The 20963-nt window shown below is 55.5% G+C and overlaps 1 protein-coding gene across 2 annotated transcripts; it reads left to right on the forward strand.

The window, feature by feature from the left end:
• Positions 1 to 323: 323 nt before the first annotated feature.
• LOC146751008 (inosine-5'-monophosphate dehydrogenase 1-like) lies at positions 324 to 16560 on the forward strand. Of its 2 annotated transcripts, XM_085535806.1 has the most exons (4): positions 324 to 555; positions 9081 to 9224; positions 10986 to 11069; positions 15633 to 16560. In XM_085535806.1, the coding sequence occupies exons 2-4, from the start codon at positions 9100 to 9102 to the stop codon at positions 15652 to 15654; spliced, it is 231 nt and encodes a 76-aa protein (XP_085391932.1). In that variant the 5' UTR covers positions 324 to 555; positions 9081 to 9099; the 3' UTR covers positions 15655 to 16560. The 2 variants fall into 2 exon arrangements, 1 of the variants encoding a protein (XP_085391932.1); XR_014941970.1 differs by lacking the exons at positions 9081 to 9224; positions 10986 to 11069; positions 15633 to 16560 and adding an exon at positions 6748 to 6886.
• The last annotated feature ends 4403 nt before the right edge of the window (positions 16561 to 20963 follow it).

Consider the following 20963-nt stretch of genomic DNA (forward strand, 5'->3'; position numbering starts at 1 on the left):
CCCTATACCTGACCCTATATGTTCCCATTGCCGTCCCATAGTGCCCTGTGACCATCCCCCCGGCACAGCAGTCTATAGGGTGGCAGATTGTCCCTATACCTGTCCCTATATGTGTCCCTATACCTGTCCCTATATGTGTCCCTATACCTGTCCCTATATCTCCCCCATCCCTGTCCCTATATGTGTCCCTATACATGTCCCTATATGTCCCCATTGCCATCCCATAGTGCCCTGTGACCGTCCCCCTGGCACATCAGTCTATAGGGTGGCAGATTGTCCCTATACCTGGCCCTATATGTGTCCCTATACGTGTCCCACAGCACCCTGTGACCGTCCCCGCGGCACCGCAGTCTATAGGGTGGCGGATTGTCCCTATACCTGACCCTATATGTGACCCTATATGTGCCATTGCAGCTCCCTGTGAGCGTCCCCCCGGCACCGCAGTCTATAGGGTGGCAGACTACGCGCGGCGCTATGGGGTCCCCGTTATCGCCGATGGAGGGATCCGGGGTGTGGGGCAGGCGGTCAAGGCACTGGCTGTGGGAGCCAACACCGGTGGGTTATGGGGTGGGTATGGGGTATGGGGTATGGGGTGGGTATGGGGTATGGGGTATGGGGTGTGGGGTATGGGGTATGGGGTGGATATGGGGTGTGGGGTATGGGGTGGGTATGGGGTATGGGGTGTGGGGTGGATATGGGGTATGGGGTGGATATGGGGTATGGGGTATGGGGTGGATATGGGGTATGGGGTGTGGGGTGGATATGGGGTATGGGGTGGATATGGGGTATGGGGTATGGGGTGGGTATGGGGTATGGGGTGGGTATGGGGTATGGGGTATGGGGTGGATATGGGGTATGGGGTGTGGGGTGGATATGGGGTATGGGGTGGATATGGGGTATGGGGTATGGGGTGGATATGGGGTATGGGGTGTGGGGTGGATATGGGGTATGGGGTGGATATGGGGTGTGGGGTATGGGGTGGGTATGGGGTATGGGGTGGGTATGGGGTGTGGGGTGGGTATGGGGTATAGGGTATGGGTATGGGGTGTGGGGTGGGTATGGGGTATGGGGTATGGGGTGGGTATGGGGTATGGGGTATGGGGTGGGTATGGGGTATGGGGTATGGGGTGTGGGGTATGGGGTATGGGGTGGATATGGGGTGTGGGGTATGGGGTGGGTATGGGGTATGGGGTGTGGGGTGGATATGGGGTATGGGGTGGATATGGGGTATGGGGTATGGGGTGGATATGGGGTATGGGGTGTGGGGTGGATATGGGGTATGGGGTGGATATGGGGTATGGGGTATGGGGTGGGTATGGGGTATGGGGTGGGTATGGGGTATGGGGTATGGGGTGGATATGGGGTATGGGGTGTGGGGTGGATATGGGGTATGGGGTGGATATGGGGTATGGGGTATGGGGTGGATATGGGGTATGGGGTGTGGGGTGGATATGGGGTATGGGGTGGATATGGGGTGTGGGGTATGGGGTGGGTATGGGGTATGGGGTGGGTATGGGGTGTGGGGTGGGTATGGGGTATAGGGTATGGGGTATGGGGTGGATATGGGGTGTGGGGTATGGGGTGGATATGGGGTATGGGGTATGGGGTGGATATGGGGTATGGGGTATGGGGTGGATATGGGGTGTGGGGTATGGGGTGGATATGGGGTATGGGGTATGGGGTGGGTATGGGGTATGGGGTATGGGGTGGATATGGGGTGGGTATGGGGTGGGTATAGGGTATGGGGTGGATATGGGGTATGGGGTATGGGGTGGGTATGGGGTATGGGGTATGGGGTGGATATGGGGTGTGGGGTATGGGGTGGGTATGGGGTATGGGGTATGGGGTGGATATGGGGTATGGGGTGTGGGGTGGATATGGGGTATGGGGTGGATATGGGGTATGGGGTATGGGGTGGATATGGGGTATGGGGTGTGGGGTGGATATGGGGTATGGGGTGGATATGGGGTGTGGGGTATGGGGTGGGTATGGGGTATGGGGTGGGTATGGGGTGTGGGGTGGGTATGGGGTATAGGGTATGGGTATGGGGTGTGGGGTGGGTATGGGGTATAGGGTATGGGGTGGATATGGGGTGTGGGGTATGGGGTGGGTATGGGGTATGGGGTATGGGGTGGATATGGGGTGTGGGGTATGGGGTGGGTATGGGGTATGGGGTATGGGGTGGATATGGGGTGTGGGGTATGGGGTGGATATGGGGTGTGGGGTATGGGGTGGGTATAGGGTATAGGGTATGGGGTATGGGGTGGGTATAGGGTATAGGGTATGGGGTATGGGGTATGGGGTGGGTATAGGGTATAGGGTATGGGGTATGGAGTATAGGGTATGGGGGTATAGGGTATGGGGTATGGGGTATGGGGTGGGTATAGGGTATGGGGTGTGGGTATAGGGTGTGGGGCAGGCTGTCAAGGCACAGGCTGTGGGAGCCAACACCGGTGGGTTATGGGGTGGATATGGGGTGGGTATAGGGTGTGGGATATAGGGTATGGGGTGTGGGTATGGGGTATGGGACGTGGGATATAGGGGATGGGTATGGGGTGTGGGTATGGGGTATGGGATGTGGGATATAGGGAATGGGTATGGGGTGTGGGATATAGGGTACAGGTATGGCTATGGGGGGTGGGTATGGGGTGTGGGATATAGGGTATGGGTATGGGGTATAGGGTATGGGTATGGGGTGTGGGTATGGGGTGTGGGTATGGGGTATGGGACGTGGGATATAGGGAATGGGTATGGGGTGTGGGATATAGGGTACAGGTATGGCTATGGGGGGTGGGTATGGGGTGTGGGTATGGGGTATAGGGTATGGGTATGGGTATGGGGGGTGGGGTGGGTATAGGGTATAGTGTATGGGGTGTGGGTATGGGGTGTGGGGTGGGTATGGGGTATAGGGTATGGGGTGTGGGTATGGGTATGGGGTATAGGGTATGGGGTGTGGGTATGGGTATGGGGTATAGGGTATGGGGTGTGGGTATGGGTATGGGGTATAGGGTATGGGGTGGGGGGTGGGTATGGGGTATAGGGTATGGGGTGTGGGTATGGGGTATGGGATGTGGGATATAGGGAATGGGTATGGGGTGTGGGATATAGGGTACAGGTATGGCTATGGGGGGTGGGTATGGGGTGTGGGTATGGGGTATAGGGTATGGGTATGGGGTGTGGGGTGGGCATGGGGTATATGGTATGGGACGTGGGATATAGGGGATGGGTATGGGGTGTGGGATATAGGGTACAGGTATGGCTATGAGGGGTGGGTATGGGGTGCGGGATATAGGGTATGGGTATGGGGTATAGGGTATGGGTATGGGGGGTGGGGTGGGTATAGGGTATAGGGTATGGGGTGTGGGTATGGGGTGTGGGTATGGGGTATGGGATGTGGGATATAGGGAATGGGTATGGGGTGTGGGATATAGGGTACAGGTATGGCTATGGGGAGTGGGTATGGGGTGTGGGGTGGGTATGGGGTATAGGGTATGGGTATGGGGTGTGGGGTGGGTATGGGGTATAGGGTATGGGGTGTGGCTATGGGTATGGGGTATAGGGTATGGGGTGTGGCTATGGGTATGGGGTATAGGGTATGGGGTGTGGCTATGGGTATGGGGTATAGGGTATGGGGTGTGGGGTGGGTATGGGGTATAGGGTATGGGGTGTGGGGTGGGTATGGGGTATAGGGTATGGGTGTGGCTATGGGGGGTGGTTGTGGGGTGTGGGTATGGGGTATGGGGTATAAGGTATGGGTATGTGATGTGGGTATGGGGTGTGGGGTGTAGGATGGATATGGGGTATGGGGTGTGGGGTGTACTGTGTGGGGTGTAGGATAGGTACGGGTGTGGGATATGGGGTGTGGATATGGGGTGTGGGTATGGGGTATGGGGTATGGGGTATGGGATATGGGGTATGGGATATGGGGTATGGGATGTTGGGGTATGGGGTATGGGAGGTGGATATGGGTATGGGGTACAGGGTAGGGGTATGGGGTGTGGCTATGGGGTGTGAGATATAGGGTATGGGTATGGGATATAGGGTATGGGTATGGGGTGTGGGGTGGGTATGGGGTATAGGGTATGGGGTGTGGGTATGGGGTATAGGGTATGGGTGTGGCTATGGGAGGTGGCTATGGGGTGTGGGTATGGGGTGTGGGTATGGGTATGGGATATGGGGTATGGGGTATGGATATGGGGTATGGGGTATGGGATATGGGGTAGGGATATGGGGTATGGGATATGGGGTATGGGGTATGGGGTATGGGATATGGGGTATGGGATATGGGGTATGGGGTATGGGGTATGGGGTATGGGATATGGGGTAGGGGATATGGGGTATGGGATATGGGGTATGGGGTATGGGGTATGGGATATGGGGTATGGGATGTTGGGGTATGGGGTATGGGATATGGGGTATGGGGTATGGGATATGGGATATGGGATATGGGGTATGGGATATGGGGTATGGGGTATGGGGTATGGGGTATGGGGTATGGGATATGGGGTATGGGATGTTGGGGTATGGGTATGGGATATGGGGTATGGGGTATGGGATATGGGGTATGGGGTATGGGGTATGGGATATGGGGTATGGGGTATGGGATATGGGATATGGGGTATGGGATGTTGGGGTATGGGGTATGGGGTATGGGATATGGGGTATGGGGTATGGGGTATGGGATATGGGGTAGGGGATATGGGGTATGGGATATGGGGTATGGGGTATGGGATATGGGGTATGGGATATGGGATATGGGATATGGGGTATGGGATATGGGGTATGGGATATGGGGTATGGGGTATGGGGTATGGGGTATGGGATATGGGGTATGGGATGTTGGGGTATGGGGTATGGGGTATGGGATATGGGGTATGGGGTATGGGGTATGGGATATGGGGTATGGGGTATGGGGTATGGGATATGGGATATGGGGTATGGGGTATGGGGTATGGGATATGGGGTATGGGGTATGGGGTATGGGATATGGGATATGGGGTATGGGGTATGGGGTACAGGGTAGGGGTATGGGGTGTGTCTATGAGGTGTGGGGTGTGGGTATGGAATGTGGGGTATGGGATATGGGTTATCCCATATCCATGGGTTGTTAATGAGGTTCCCTATTTAGGGCCATAGTGCTAATAGGGTCCCCTATTTATGGCCATACACTAATAGGGTCCCTATATATGGCCATAAACTAATAGGGTCCCCTATATATGGCCATACACTAATAGGGTCCCCTATATATGGCCATACACTAATAGGGTCCCTATATATGGCCATACACTAATAGGGTCCCTATTTATGGCCATACACTAATAGGGTCCCCTATATATGGCCATACACTAATAGGGTCCCTATATATGGCCATACACTAATAGGGTCCCTATTTATGGCCATACACTAATAGGGTCCCTATATATGGCCATACACTAATAGGGTCCCTATATATGGCCATACACTAATAGGGTCCCCTATATATATCCATACACTAATAGGGTCCCTATATATGGCCATACACTCATAGGGTCCCTATATATGGCCATACACTCATAGGGTCCCTATATATGGCCATACACTAATAGGGTCCCTATATATGCCATACACTCATAGGGTCCCTATATATGGCCATACACTAATAGGGTCCCTATATATGCCATACACTCATAGGGTCCCTATATATGGCCATACACTAATAGGGTCCCCTATATATGGCCATACACTAATAGGGTCCCTATATATGGCCATATACTAATAGGGTCCCTATATATGGCCATACACTAACAGGGTCCCTATATATGGCCATACACTCATAGGGTCCCTATATATGGCCATACACTAATAGGGTCCCTATATATGGCCATACACTCATAGGGTCCCTATATATGGCCATACACTAATAGGGTCCCTATATATGGCCATACACTCATAAGGTCCCCTATATATGGCCATACACTAATAGGGTCCCCTATTTAGGGTCCCCTATATATGGCCATACACTCATAGGGTCCCTATATATGGCCATACACTAATAGGGTCCCCTATATATGGCCATACACTAATAGGGTCCTTATATATGGCCATACACTAATAGGGTCCCCTATTTAGGGTCCCCTATATATGGCCATACACTAATAGGGTCCCTATATATGGCCATACACTCATAGGGTCCCCTATATATGCCATACACTAATAGGGTCCCTATATATGCCATACACTAATAGGGTCCCCTATATATGCCATACACTAATAGGGTCCCCTATATATGCCATACACTAATAGGGTCCCTATATATGGCCATACACTAATAGGGTCCCCTATATACGGCCATACACTAATAGGGTCCCTATATATGGCCATACACTAATAGGGTCCCTATATATGGCCATACACTCATATGGTCCCTATATATGGCCATACACTAATAGGGTCCCTATATATGGCCATACACTAATAGGGTCCCTATATATGGCCATACATTAATAGGGTCCCTATACATGGCCATACACTAATAGGGTCCCTATATATGGCCATACACTAATAGGGTCCCTATATATGGCCATACACTAATAGGGTCCCTATATATGGCCATACACTCATAGGGTCCCTATATATGGCCATACACTAATAGGGTCCCTATATATGCCATACACTAATAGGGTCCCTATATATGGCCATACACTAATAGGGTCCCCTATTTAGGGTCCCTATATATGGCCATACACTAATAGGTCCCATTGGTTGCAGTGATGCTGGGCTCTGTGCTCTGTGGTACCACTGAGGCCCCGGGGCAGCTGTTCTATTCCGACGGGGTCCAGGCCAAGAAGCCGAGGGGGGGGGCAACAATGGACGGCACCGGGATGGGGGGGGGGCAGCAGGGATACAGGTATGGGGGGATGTGGGGTATGGGGGGTGTGGGGGGCTATGGGGATATGGGGGGTAATGGGGACATGGGGGGCAGGGGGGACATGGGGTCAATGGGAATGATGGGGGCTATGGGGACATGGGGGGTAATGGGGACATGGGGGGCAGGGGGGACATGGGGTCAATGGGAATGATGGGGGCTATGGGAACATGGGGGGTAATGGGGACATGGGGGGTAATGGGGATGTGGGGGGTAATGGGGATGTGGGGGGCAGGGGGAACATGGGGGGCTATGGGGATATGGGGGGCAGGGGGTAATGGGGAGCTGTGGGGATATGGGGGGAAATGGGGACATGGGGGGCAGGGGGGACATGGGGTCAATGGGAATGATGGGGGCTATGGGGACATGGGGGGTAATGGGGACATGGGGGGTAATGGGGATGTGGGGGGTAATGGGGACATGGGGGGTAATGGGGATGTGGGGGGTAATGGGGACATGGGGGGTAATGGGGATGTGGGGGGCAGGGGGGACATGGGGTCAATGGGAATGATGGGGGCTATGGGGACATGGGGGGTAATGGGGACATGGGGGGTAATGGGGATATGGGGAGCTATGGGGATATGGGGGGCAGGGGGTTGTGGGGGGCTATGGGGATATGGGGGGTAATGGGGATGTGGGGGGTAATGGGGATATGGGGGGTAATGGGGATGTGGGGGGTAATGGGGATATGGGGGGTAATGGGGATGTGGGGGGTAATGGGGACATGGGGGGTAATGGGGACATGGGGGGTAATGGGGATGTGGGGAGTAATGGGGATATGGGGGGCAGGGGGGTGTGGGGGGCTGTGGGGATATGGGGGGAAATGGGGACATGGGGGGCAGTGGGGACATGGGGTCAATGGGAATGATGGGGGCTATGGGGACATGGGGGGCAGGGGGGACATGGGGGGTAATGGGGATGTGGGGGGTAATGGGGACATGGGGGTAGGGGGGACATGGGGTCAATGGGAATGATGGGAGGCTATGGGGACATGGGGGGTAATGGGGACATGGAGGTAATGGGGATGTGGGGGGTAATGGGGATGTGGGGGGTAATGGGGACATGGGGTCAATGGGAATGATGGGAGGCTATGGGGACATGGGGGGCAGGGGGAACATGGGGGGCTATGGGGATATGGGGGGCAGGGAGTAATGGGGAGCTGTGGGGATATGGGGGGAAATGGGGACATGGGGGGCAGGGGGGACATGGGGTCAATGGGAATGATGGGGGCTATGGGGACATGGGGGGCAGGGGGGACATGGGGGGTAATGGGGATGTGGGGGGTAATGGGGATGTGGGGGGCAGGATGGACATGGGATCAATGGGAATGATGGGGGGTAATGGGGACATGGGGGGCAGGGGGAACATGGGGGGCTATGGGGATATGGGGGGCAGGGGGTAATGGGGAGCTGTGGGGATATGGGGGGAAATGGGGACATGGGGGGCAGGGGGGACATGGGGTCAATGGGAATGATGGGGGCTATGGGGACATGGGGGGCAGGGGGGACATGGGGGGTAATGGGGATGTGGGGGGTAATGGGGATGTGGGGGGCAGGATGGACATGGGATCAATGGGAATGATGGGGGGTAATGGGGACATGGGGGGCAGGGGGAACATGGGGGGCTATGGGGATATGGGGGGCAGGGGGTAATGGGGAGCTGTAGGGATATGGGGGGAAATGGGGACATGGGGGGCAGGGGGGACATGGGGTCAATGGGAATGATGGGGGCTATGGGGACATGGGGGGCAGGGGGTAATGGGGGGCTATGGGGATATGGGGGGAAATGGGGACATGGGGGGCAGGGGGGACATGGGGTCAATGGGAATGATGGGGGCTATGGGGACATGGGGGGTAATGGGGATATGGGGGGTAATGGGGACATGGGGGGCAGGGGGGACATGGGGTCAATGGGAATGATGGGGGCTATGGGGACATGGGGGGCAGGGGGGACATGTGGGGTAATGGGGACATGGGGGTTAATGGGATTAGTGGGGGATAATGGGGACACGGGGGTCAATGGGGACATGGGGGGCAATGGGGACATGGGGGGCAGTGGGCATTGTGGGGGGCAGTGGGGGCGGGGAGCATCATGGGAACCATTGGAGACAATGGGGATGGGGGGGACAATGAAGAGCAGACACTGACCCCCCCCCCCCCCCCCCCGTGCCCCACAGCGATGGGGACAAGGCCCATATGGGGCCGGGCGTCCCTGGGTCCTTGCAGGACAAGGGCTCGGTGCACAAGTTCCTGCCCTATATCATTAATGGGATCCAACGGGGCTGCCAGGACCTGGGGGCACGAAGCCTCACTGCACTGCGGTAATGGGGGGCTATGGGGGATATGGGGGATATGGGGATATGGGGGGCTATGGGGGCAGTGGGGGCTATGGGGGCAATGGGGATATGGGGGGCAATAGGGATATGGGGGGCTATGGGGGCAATGGGGATGTGGGGGGTTATGGGGGCAGTGGGGGCTATGGGGGCAATGGGGGGCAATGGGGGCAATGGGGATATGGGGGGCTATGGGGATATGGGGGGCAATAGGGATATGGGGGGCAATGGGGATATGGGGGGCAATGGGGATATGGGGGGCTATGGGGATATGGGGGGCTATGGGCGCAGTGGGGGCTATGGGGGCAATGGGGGGCAATGGGGGCAATGGGGATATGGGGGGCTATGGGGATATGGGGGGCTATGGGCGCAGTGGGGGCTATGGGGGCAATGGGGGCAATGGGGATATGGGGGGCTATGGGGATATGGGGGGCTATGGGGGCAGTGGAGGATATGGGGGCAATGGGGACAATGGGGATATGGGGATATGGGGAGCTATGGGGATATTGGGATATGGGGAGCTATGGGGGCAGTGGGGATATGGGGGCAATGGGGATATGGGGAGCTATGGGGATGTTGGGATATGGGGGGCTACGGGGGCAATGGGGATATGGGGGGACAATGGGGATATGGGGGGCTATGGGGACAATGGGGATGTGGGGGGTTATGGGGGCAGTGGGGGCTATGGGGACATTGGGACCGTAGTGGGGACTATGGGGACATCGGGGACTATGGGGAGCTGGGGGGACAATGGGGACAGAGAGGATTCCAAAGAATGGTGGAGTCCGTAAGGGATGATGGAGACTGTGGGGATGATGGAGACCATAATGGTTGAAGGAGGTCATAAGGGCTAAGGGGGAACGTAAGGGATGATGGAGACCATTAGGATGGTGGAGGTCATAAGGGATGCTGGAGACCATATGGAATGATGGAGACTGTGGGGGTGATGGAGACCATAAGGGATGCTGGAGGTCATAAGGGCTAAGGGGGAACTTAAGGGATGATGGAGACCATTAGGATGATGGAGACCACAGAGATGATGGAGTCCATAAGGGATGATGGAGACCATATGGAATGATGGGGATAAGGGACAATGGGGAAGATGGAGGTCTTAAGGGATGATGGGGACCTTGAAGGATAATGGGGATGATGGAGATGATGGGGACCATGATAAATCATGGGGGACTACGAGGGATGATGGAGACCATTGGGATGGTTGGGTCCATAGGGGATGGCACAGGCCATGATTAACGATGGGGGCCACGGTGAATGGTGGGGACCATGGGGGATGGTGGGAGCCATGATGGACAATGGAGGCCATAAGGGATGATGGAGACTGTTGGGGTGGTGGAGACTACTGGGATGGTTGGGACTGTAAGAGACTATAGGGACCACAAGGGATGATGGAGACTGTTGGGACCATTAGGATGATGGATAGTGGGGGCCATGATGGATGATGGAGACCATAATGGATGATGGAGACCATAAGGGATGTTGGGAACCATGATAAATCATGGGGGACTACGAGGGATGATGGAGACCATTGGGATGGTTGGGACCATAGAGGATGGCACGGGCCATGATTAACGATGGGGGCCATGGTGAATGGTGGGGACCATGGGGGATGGTGGGGACCATAATGGGCAATGGAGGCCATAAGGGATGATGGAGGCCATGACCTACGATGTGGGCCCTGGTGGCTGATGGGGCCGTGGTGAGGGGGGGCTCTGAGGGCCGGGTGTCCCGCAGCTCCATGACATACTCGGGGCAGCTGAAGTTCGAGCGGCGCACGCTGGCAGCGCAGCTGGAGGGCGGCCTACAGGGAATGCAGCTGTGAGTGGGGGGACATGGGGGGACATTGGGGGGGACATGGGGGGGACATTGGGGGGACATGGGGGGATACATCGGGGGGGGACATGGGAGGGACATGGGGGGATACAGGGGGGATGTTGGGGGGGGACATGGGGGGACATGGGGGGGACATTGGGGAGGACATGGGGGTACATTGGGGGGGGACATGGGGGACATCGGGGGGGACATTGGGGGGATACAGGGGGGATGTTGGGGGGATATAGGGGGGATGTTGGGGGGGGACATTGGGGGACATGGGTGGGACATTGGGGGGGGACATTGGGGGGACATCGGGGGGGACATGGGGGGACATTGGGGGGACATGGGGGGATACAGGGGAGATGTTGGGGGGGACATTGGGGGACATGGGGGGACATCGGGGGGGACATGGGGGGACATTGGGGGGACATGGGGGGGACATTGGGGGGATACAGGGGGGATGTTGGGGGGGACATTGGGGGACATAGGGGGGACATTGGGGGGGGACATGGGGGGGGATACAGGGGAGATGTTGGGGGGGACATTGGGGGACATGGGGGGACATCGGGGGGGACATGGGGGGACATTGGGGGGACATGGGGGGGACATTGGGGGGATACAGGGGAGATGTTGGGGGGGACATTGGGGGACATGGGGGGACATTGGGGGGGACATGGAGGGGACATTGGGGGGACATGGGGGGGACATGGGGGGATACAGGGGAGATGTTGGGGGGGGACATTGGGGGGACATGGGGGGACATCGGGGGGGACATTGGGGGGACATGGGGGGGACATTGGGGGGACATGGGGGGATACAGGGGGGATGTTGGGGGGATACAGGGAGGACATTGGGGGGGGACATGGGGGGACATTGGGGGGACATGGGGGGATACAGGGGAGATGTTGGGGGGGACATGGGGGGACATTGGGGGGACATGGGGGGATACAGGGGGGATGTTGGGGGGGACATTGGGGGACATGGGGGGACATTGGGGGGGACATTGGGGTGACATGGGGGGGACATTGGGGGGACATGGGGGGATACAGGGGGGATGTTGGGGGGGGACATGGGGGGACATTGGGGGGGGACATGGGGGACATGGGGGGACATGGGGGGACATGGGGGGAGACATCGGGGGGGACATCGGGGGGGACATGGGGGACATTGGGGGGGACATTGGGGGATGTGGGGCAGCACCACGGCGGGGCCACTGTCCCCGTTGTCCCAGTAGTTGTCCCCATTGTCCCCAGTGTTCTCACTGTCACCCATGTTCCCATTGTCCCCACTGCCCCCATTGTCTTCATTGACACCAGTGGCCCCACTGTCCCCATTGCCTCCATTGTCCCTATTGTCCCCCCTGCTCCCAGTGTCCCCACTGACCCCCGCTGTTTTCATTGTCCCTTTATGGCCCCATTGTCCCCACTGTCCCCAGTGTCTCCATTGTTCCCAATATTCTCATTGTCCCCTATGTTCCCATTGTCCCCACTGGCCCCATTGTTCCCAATGTCCTCGTTGTCACCCGTGTCCTCATTGTCCCCACTGCCCCCATTGTTGTCATTGACACCAGTGACCCCATTGTCCCCATAATCCCCATTGTTCCCAATGTCCTCCCTGCTCCCACTGTCCCCATTGTCCACCCTGTGACCCCATTGACCTTATTGTCCCCATTGACCCCCCTGCCTCCATTGCGTGTGCCCCATAGTTCACCTCAGTGCCACCGGTGACGATGCCAATTGACCTGGTGTCACCATTGAGGTGACGGAGCCCCGTGGTGCCGGGTGACATTCAAGTGGCACCGAGGGGACAGCGGTGGCACCAAAGGGACAGTGCCAGGTGGACCAGTGCCATCAAGGTGACGGTGCCATCGTGGTGACGGTGCCGCCATCATGGTGACAGTGCCATCAAGGTGACGGTGCCATCGTGGTGACAGTGCCATCATCTATGTGATGGTACCGTCATGGTGATGGTGCCATCATGGTGACGGTGTCATCATCATGGTGATGGTGCCATCAAGGTGACAGTGCCATCATGGTGATGGTGCCATCATGGTGACAGTGCCTCCATCATGGTGACAGTGCCATCATCATGGTGACGGTGCCATCATCTATGTGATGGTACCGTCATGGTGATGGTGCCATCATGGTGACAGTGCCATCGTGGTGACGGAGTAATCACGGTGACTGTGCCATCATGGTGATGGTGCCTCCATCATGGTGACGGTGCCATCATGGTGACGGTGCCATCATGGTGATGGTGCCATCATGGTGACGGTGCCATCATAGTGACAGTGCCTCCATCATGGTGACGGTGCCGCCATCATGGTGACGGTGCCATCTATGTGATGGTACTGTCATGGTGACAGTGCCATCATGGTTATGTTGCCATCATGGTGACAGTGCCATCATCTATGTGATGGTACCATCATGGTGACGGTGTCATCATCATGGTGATGGTGCCTCCATCATGGTGACAGTGCCATCATGGTGACAGTGCCATCATCATGGTGATGGTGCCTCCATCATGGTGACAGTGCCATCATGGTGACGGTGTCATCATCACAGTGACAATGCCGCCATCATGGTGACGATGCCATCATGGTGACGGTGCCTCCATCATGGTGACGGTGCCATCATGGTGACGGTGCCATCATGGTGATGGTGCCATCATGGTGCCGGTGTCATCATCATGGTGATGGTGCCATCATGGTGACGATGCCATCATGGTGACGATGCCTCCATCATGGTGACGGTGTCATCATGGTGATGGTGCCGCCATCATGGTGACGGTGCCATCATGGTGACGGTGCCTCCATCATGGTGATAGTGCCACCATCATGGTGACGGTGCCATCATGGTGATGGTGCCTCCATCATGGTGACGGTGCCATCATGGTGACGGTGCCTCCATCATGGTGACAGTGCCATCATAGTGACTGTGCCATCATGGTGATGGTGCCATCATGGTGACAGTGCCTCCATCATGGTGACGGTGCCATCATGGTGACGGTGCCATCATGGTGACAGTGCCTCCATCATGGTGACAGTGCCATCATCATGGTGACGGTGCCATCATCATGGTGATGGTGCCATCAAGGTGACAGTGCCATCATGGTGACGGTGCCATCATGGTGATGGTGCCATCATGGTGACGGTGCCATCATGGTGATGGTGCCATCATGGTGATGGTGCCGCCATCATGGTGATGGTGCCATCAAGGTGACAGTGCCATCATGGTGACGGTGCCTCCATCATGGTGATAGTGCCACCATCATGGTGACGGTGCCATCATGGTGATGGTGCCTCCATCATGGTGATGGTGCCATCATGGTGACGGTGCCTCCATCATGGTGACGGTGCCTCCATCATGGTGATGGTGCCACCATCATGGTGACGGTGCCTCCATCATGGTGACGGTGCCTCCATCATGGTGATGGTGCCATCATGGTGACGATGCCTCCATCATGGTGACGGTGCCATCATCATGGTGACGGTGTCATCCATCATGGTGACGGTGCCATCATGGTGACGGTGCCACCATCATGGTGATGGTGCCATCATGGTGATGGTGCCGCCATCATGGTGACGGTGCCTCCGTCATGGTGATGGTGCCCCATGACCTGGTGGCATCACAGTGCCGCTATCAGGTGCCCATTGGCATCATGGTGACGGTGCCTCCATCATGGTGACGATGCCGCCATCATGGTGACGGTGCCATCATGGTGACAGTGCTGCCATCATGGTGACGGTGCCATCATCATGGTGATGGTGCCATCAAGGTGACGGTGCTGCCATCATGGTGACGGTGCCATCATGGTGACGGTGCCATCATGGTGACGGTGCCTCCATCATGGTGACGGTGCCATCGTGGTGACGGTGCCGCCATCATGGTGATAGTGCCACCATCATGGTGACGGTGCCATCATGGTGACGGTGCCTCCATCATGGTGACGGTGCCTCCATCATGGTGATGGTGCCATCATGGTGACGGTGTCATCCATCATGGTGATGGTGCCATCATGGTGACGGTGTCATCCATCATGGTGATGGTGCCATCATGGTGACGGTGCCATCATGGTGACGATGCCATCATGGTGACGGTGCCTCCATCATGGTGACGGTGCCTCCATCATGGTGATGGTGCCGCCATCATGGTGACGGTGCCTCCATCATGGTGACGGTGCCATCATGGTGACGGTGCCTCCATCATGGTGACGGTGCCCCATGACCCGATGGCATCACAGTGCCGCTATCAGGTGCCCATTGGCATCATGGTGACAGTGCCAGGTGACCCGGTGACATTGAGGTGACATCAGCGCATTGACCGCGTCCCTACTTCCCCCCCCCCACACACAGTGTCACACTGCTGCCATGTAGGAACTGGGACCCCCCTTATGGGGACTGGACCCCCCTTATGGGGACAGGACCCCCCTTATGGGGACAGCGCCACCACCCGGACCCCTTGGGGACAGCATGGGCTGATGTGGTGCCATGGGGGGCTTGGGGGGGTCCCACTGACCATCATCCCCCCCTCTGACCCCCCCCCTCTTTCTGTCCCCTCCCCCCAGGTATGAGAAGCGCCTGTACTGAGGAGGGCAGCCCCGGGGGGGGGGTCCTGGTGGTGACCCCCCAGTGTCACCACCCAACAGCATGAGGGACATCAGGACGGGGGGACACCACCAAGCAGGACCCTCAGGGACAACCCCAGCTCTGGGGGCAACCCCCCCCCCCCCTCACCTGCACCCCAAATGTAGGGTGTCTCCCCAGCCCCAGGTTGTGGGATCCCAGTACCTCAAATGTAGGGACACCCCTCAAGAACCCCCGTGTTTTGAGACCCCAGGACCCCAAATTTAGGGTTCCCCAACAAATCCCACATTTTTGGGTCCCACTACCTCGAATTTTTGGGGTCTCCCCCATCACCACAAGGTTTTGGGTCCCCAACCCAGGACCTCAAGCTTTGGGGTCCCTGCCCCCCAAATTTCGGGGTGCCCCCCTCATCACCCCAACTTCTGGGTTTCCATCACCCCCAGTTTTCAGGGATCCTCCCCTCCCAAGCACCCCAGGTTTTGGGGTCCCCCCCAGAACCCCGAGTTTTGGAGTCCCATCCCCTCAAATTTTGGGGTCCCATCACCCCAAACATTGGGTTCCCATCCCCCATTCACCTCAGCTTTTTGGGGTCCATCCCTCCAAACTTTGGGATCCCGTCACCCCTAGGTTTTAGGGTCCATCACCCCAAACTTCATGGTCCCATAACACCAAATAGAGGCCTCCCCAGCACCCCAAATTCCCTCCTCTCCATTCACCTCAGGTTTTTGGGGTCCATCGCCCCAAATGTTGGGGTTCCCAAATGTTGGGATCCCACCCCCTCAGGTATTGGGGTGCTGTGCCCCATATAGGATTGTGTAGGATACAGTGCTGGAGCCCCGATCCCCACTTTGGGGTTTTCTGGGGGGAGGGGCAGATGGAGGTGCTGTTAATAAAGGTAAAGAGCATTGGGGTGTGTCTGTATCTGACCCCAAAACGGGGACCCCAAATGGAACCCCCCAAAAAAGGAACAGCCAAAGGGGAACCTCCAAAACGGTGACCTCAAATGACGACCCTAAAATGGGAACCTGAAAAGGGCACCCCCAAATGGAGGCCCTCAAAACTAAGAACCTCAAAGAGGAATCCCCAAAACAGGGGACCCCCCTAAAAAAGTGACCCCCAAAAGGAGAATCCCCCAAATGGAGTCCCCAAATGGGAACTGCAGATCAAACCCCATAAATGAGACCTCCGAGTGGGACACTAAAGTGCTACCCCAAAAGGGGACCTCAAAAGTGGGACCCCAAAAAGGAACCCACAAAACGTGGAGGACCCCACATGGACCTCGTAAGAAAGGGCACTCCCAAAATGGGAACCCCAAATGGGATCCCTAAAATGGGATCTTCAAAAGGAAGAACGGGAACCCCAAAAGGAGAAATCTTGAAACCCCAAATGGGACCCTCAAAAATGGGGGACACCAAAACGGGAACACCAAATGGGATCCCTAAAATGGGACCTTCAAAAGGAAGAACGGGAACCCCAAAAGGAGAAATCTCAAAATGGGAAACCCCAAATGGGACCCTCAAAAATGGGGGACACCAAAACGGGAACACTAAATGGGATCCCTAAAAAGGGACCCCCAAAATAGAGACCCCCAGATGGGACGTCGAAAAGAGGACACCCAAATGGAGACCCCCTAAAATGGGACCAACAAAAGGAGAATCCCCCAAATGGAGACCCCCAAATGGGAACTGCAGATCGAACCCCCACAATGAGACCTCCGAGTGGGACACTCTAAAGTGCTACCCCAAAAGGGGACCTCAAATGTGGGACCCCAAAAAGGAACCCACAAAACGTGGAGGACCCCACATGGACCTCGTAAGAAAGGGCACTCCCAAAATGGGAACCCCAAATGGGATCCCTAAAATGGGACCCCCAAAAGGAAGAACGGGAACCCCAAAAGGAGAAATCTTGAAACCCCAAATGGGACCCTCATAAATGGGGGACACCAAAACGGGAACACCAAATGGGATCCCTAAAATGGGACCTCCAAAAGGAAGAACGGGAACCCCAAAAGGAGAAATCTTGAAACCCCAAATGGGACCCTCAAAAATGGGGGACACCAAAACGGGAACCCCAAATGGGATCCCTAAAATGGGATCTTTAAAAGGAAGAACGGGAACCCCAAAAGGAGAAATCTTGAAATGGGAAACCCCAAATGGGACCCTCAAAAATGGGGGACACCAAAATGGGAACACCAAATGGGATCCCTAAAACGGGACCCCCAAAATAAAGACCCCCAGATGGGACCTCGAAAAGAGGACACCCAAATGGAGACCCCCTAAAATGGGACCCCCAAAAGGAGAATCCCCAAAATGGGATCCCCAAATGGGAACTACAGATCGAACCCCATAAATGAGACCTCCGAGTGGGACACTCTAAAGTGCTACCCCAAAAGGGGACCTCAAAAGTGGGACCCCAAAAAGGAACCCACAAAACGTGGAGGACCCCACATGGACCTCGTAAGAAAGGGCACTCCCAAAATGGGAACCCCAAATGGGATCCCTAAAATGGGACCTCCAAAAGGAAGAACCCCAAAAGGAGAAATCTTGAAACCCCAAATTGGACCCTCAAAAATGGGGGACACCAAAACGTGAACCCCAAATGGGATCCCTAAAATGGGACCCCCAAAATAGAGACCCCCAGATGGGACCTCAAAAAGAGGACACCCAAATGGAGACCCCCTAAAATGTGACCCCCAAAAGGAGAATCCCCCAAATGGAGTCCCCAAATGGGAACTGCAGATCGAACCCCATAAATGAGACCTCCGAGTGGGACACTCTAAAGTGCTACCCCAAAAGGGGACCTCAAAAGTGGGACCCCAAAAAGGAACCCACAAAACGTGGAGGACCCCACATGGACCTTGTAAGAAAGGGCACTCCCAAAATGGGAACCCCAAATGGGATCCCTAAAATGGGATCTTCAAAAGGAAGAACGGGAACCCCAAAAGGAGAAATCTCAAAATGGGAAACCCCAAATGGGACCCTCAAAAATGGGGGACACCAAAACAGGAACCCCAAATGGGATCCCTAAAACGGGACCCCCAAAAGGAAGAACGGGAACCCCAAAAGGAGAAATCTTGAAACCCCAAATTGGACCCTCAAAAATGGGGGACACCAAAACAGGAACACCAAATGGGATCCCTAAAACGAGACCCCCAAAATAGAGACCCCCAGATGGGACCTTCAAAAGAGGACACCCAAATGGAGACCCCCTAAAATGGGACCCACAAAAGGAGAATCCCCCAAATGGAGTCCCCAAATGGGAACTGCAGATCGAACCCCATAAATGAGACCTCCGAGTGGGACACTCTAAAGTGCTACCCCAAAAGGGGACCTCAAAAGTGGGACCCCAAAAAGGAACCCACAAAACGTGGAGGACCCCACATGGACCTCTTAAGAAAGGGCACTCCCAAAATGGGAACCCCAAATGGGATCCCTAAAATGGGATCTTCAAAAGGAAGAATGGGAACCCCAAAAGGAGAAATCTCAAAATGGGAAACCCCAAATGGGACCCTCAAAAATGGGGGACACCAAAACAGGAACCCCAAATGGGATCCCTAAAATGGGACCCCCAAAAGGAAGAACGGGAACCCCAAAAGGAGAAATCTTGAAACCCCAAATTGGACCCTCAAAAATGGGGGACACCAAAACGGGAACACCAAATGGGATCCCTAAAACGAGACCCCCAAAATAGAGACCCCCAGATGGGACCCCCAAAAGAGGACACCCAAATGGAGACCCCCTAAAATGGGACCCCCAAAAGGAGAATCCCCCAAATGGAGTCCCCAAATGGGAACTGCAGATCGAACCCCATAAATGAGACCTCCGAGTGGGACACTCTAAAGTGCTACCCCAAAAGGGGACCTCAAAAGTGGGACCCCAAAAAAAAACCCACAAAACGTGGAGGACCCCACATGGACCTCGTAAGAAAGGGCACTCCCAAAATGGGAACCCCAAATGGGATCCCTAAAATGGGAACTCCAGAAGGAAGAACGGGAACCCCAAAAGGAGAAATCTTGAAACCCCAAATTGGACCCTCAAAAATGGGGGACACCAAAACGGGAACACCAAATGGGATCCCTAAAATGGGACCCCCAAAAGGAAGAACGGGAACCCCAAAAGGAGAAATCTTGAAATGGGAAACCCGAAATGGGACCCTCAAAAATGGGGGACACCAAAACGGGAACCCCAAATGGGATCCCTAAAACGGGACCCCCAAAATAGAGACCCCCAGATGGGACCTCGAAAAGAGGACACCCAAATGGAGACCCTCTAAAATGGGACCCCCAAAAAGGGGGACCTCAAACGGGGACCCCGAAAGGACCTCCCAAAATCGAGCCTCCAGATGGAACCCCACCAAAATGGGTCTCCCAATGGAACCCCCGAAGGAGAAATGAGGACCCTCAAAATGGGGAACCCCAACACGAGGACTGCAAATGGGATCCCTAAAACGGGGCCCAGAGAATAGAGACCCCCAAATGGGGCCTCCAAAAGGGGACGCCCAAGGAGACCGCCCAGAAATAGGAACCCCAAAAGGGGGGCACCTAAAAATGGGAACCCCAAAAGGGGGAACTCAAATGGGGACCCCAAATAGAACTCCACCTAAGCAGGACTCCAAATGGAACCCCAAAAGGGGAAAGCTTGAAATGGGGACCCCCAAAACAGGACCCTAAATGGGAATCCCAAGATGATGGGAATCCAATCCTAAATGGGAATCCCAAGATGGGAATCCAATCCTAAATGGGAATCCCAAGATGGGAATCCAATCCTAAATGGGAATCCCAAGATGATGGGAATCCAATCCTAAATGGGAATCCCAAGATGGGAATCCAATCCTAAATGGGAATCCTAAATGGGAATCCAATCCTAAATGGGAATCCTAAATGGGAATCCAATCCTAAATGGGAATCCTAAATGGGAATCCAATCCTAAATGGGAATCCTAAATGGGAATCCAATCCTAAATGGGAATCCCAAGGTGGGAATCCAATCCTAAATGGGAATCCCAAGGTGGGAATCCAATCCTAAATGGGAATCCTAAATGGGAATCCAATCCTAAATGGGAATCCCAAGATGATGGGAATCCAATCCTAAATGGGAATCCCAAGGTGATGAGAATCCAATCCTAAATGGGAATCCCAAGGTGGGAATCCAATCCTAAATGGGAATCCCAAGGTGATGAGAATCCAATCCTAAATGGGAATCCCAAGGTGGGAATCCAATCCTAAATGGGAATCCTAAATGGGAATCCAATCCTAAATGGGAATCCCAAGATGATGGGAATCCAATCCTAAATGGGAATCCTAAATGGGAATCC

Source organism: Coturnix japonica, unplaced genomic scaffold, assembly GCF_054131305.1.
Source record: "Coturnix japonica strain WE unplaced genomic scaffold, WE-NBRP24 Scf184, whole genome shotgun sequence".
Taxonomy (NCBI): domain Eukaryota; kingdom Metazoa; phylum Chordata; class Aves; order Galliformes; family Phasianidae; genus Coturnix; species Coturnix japonica.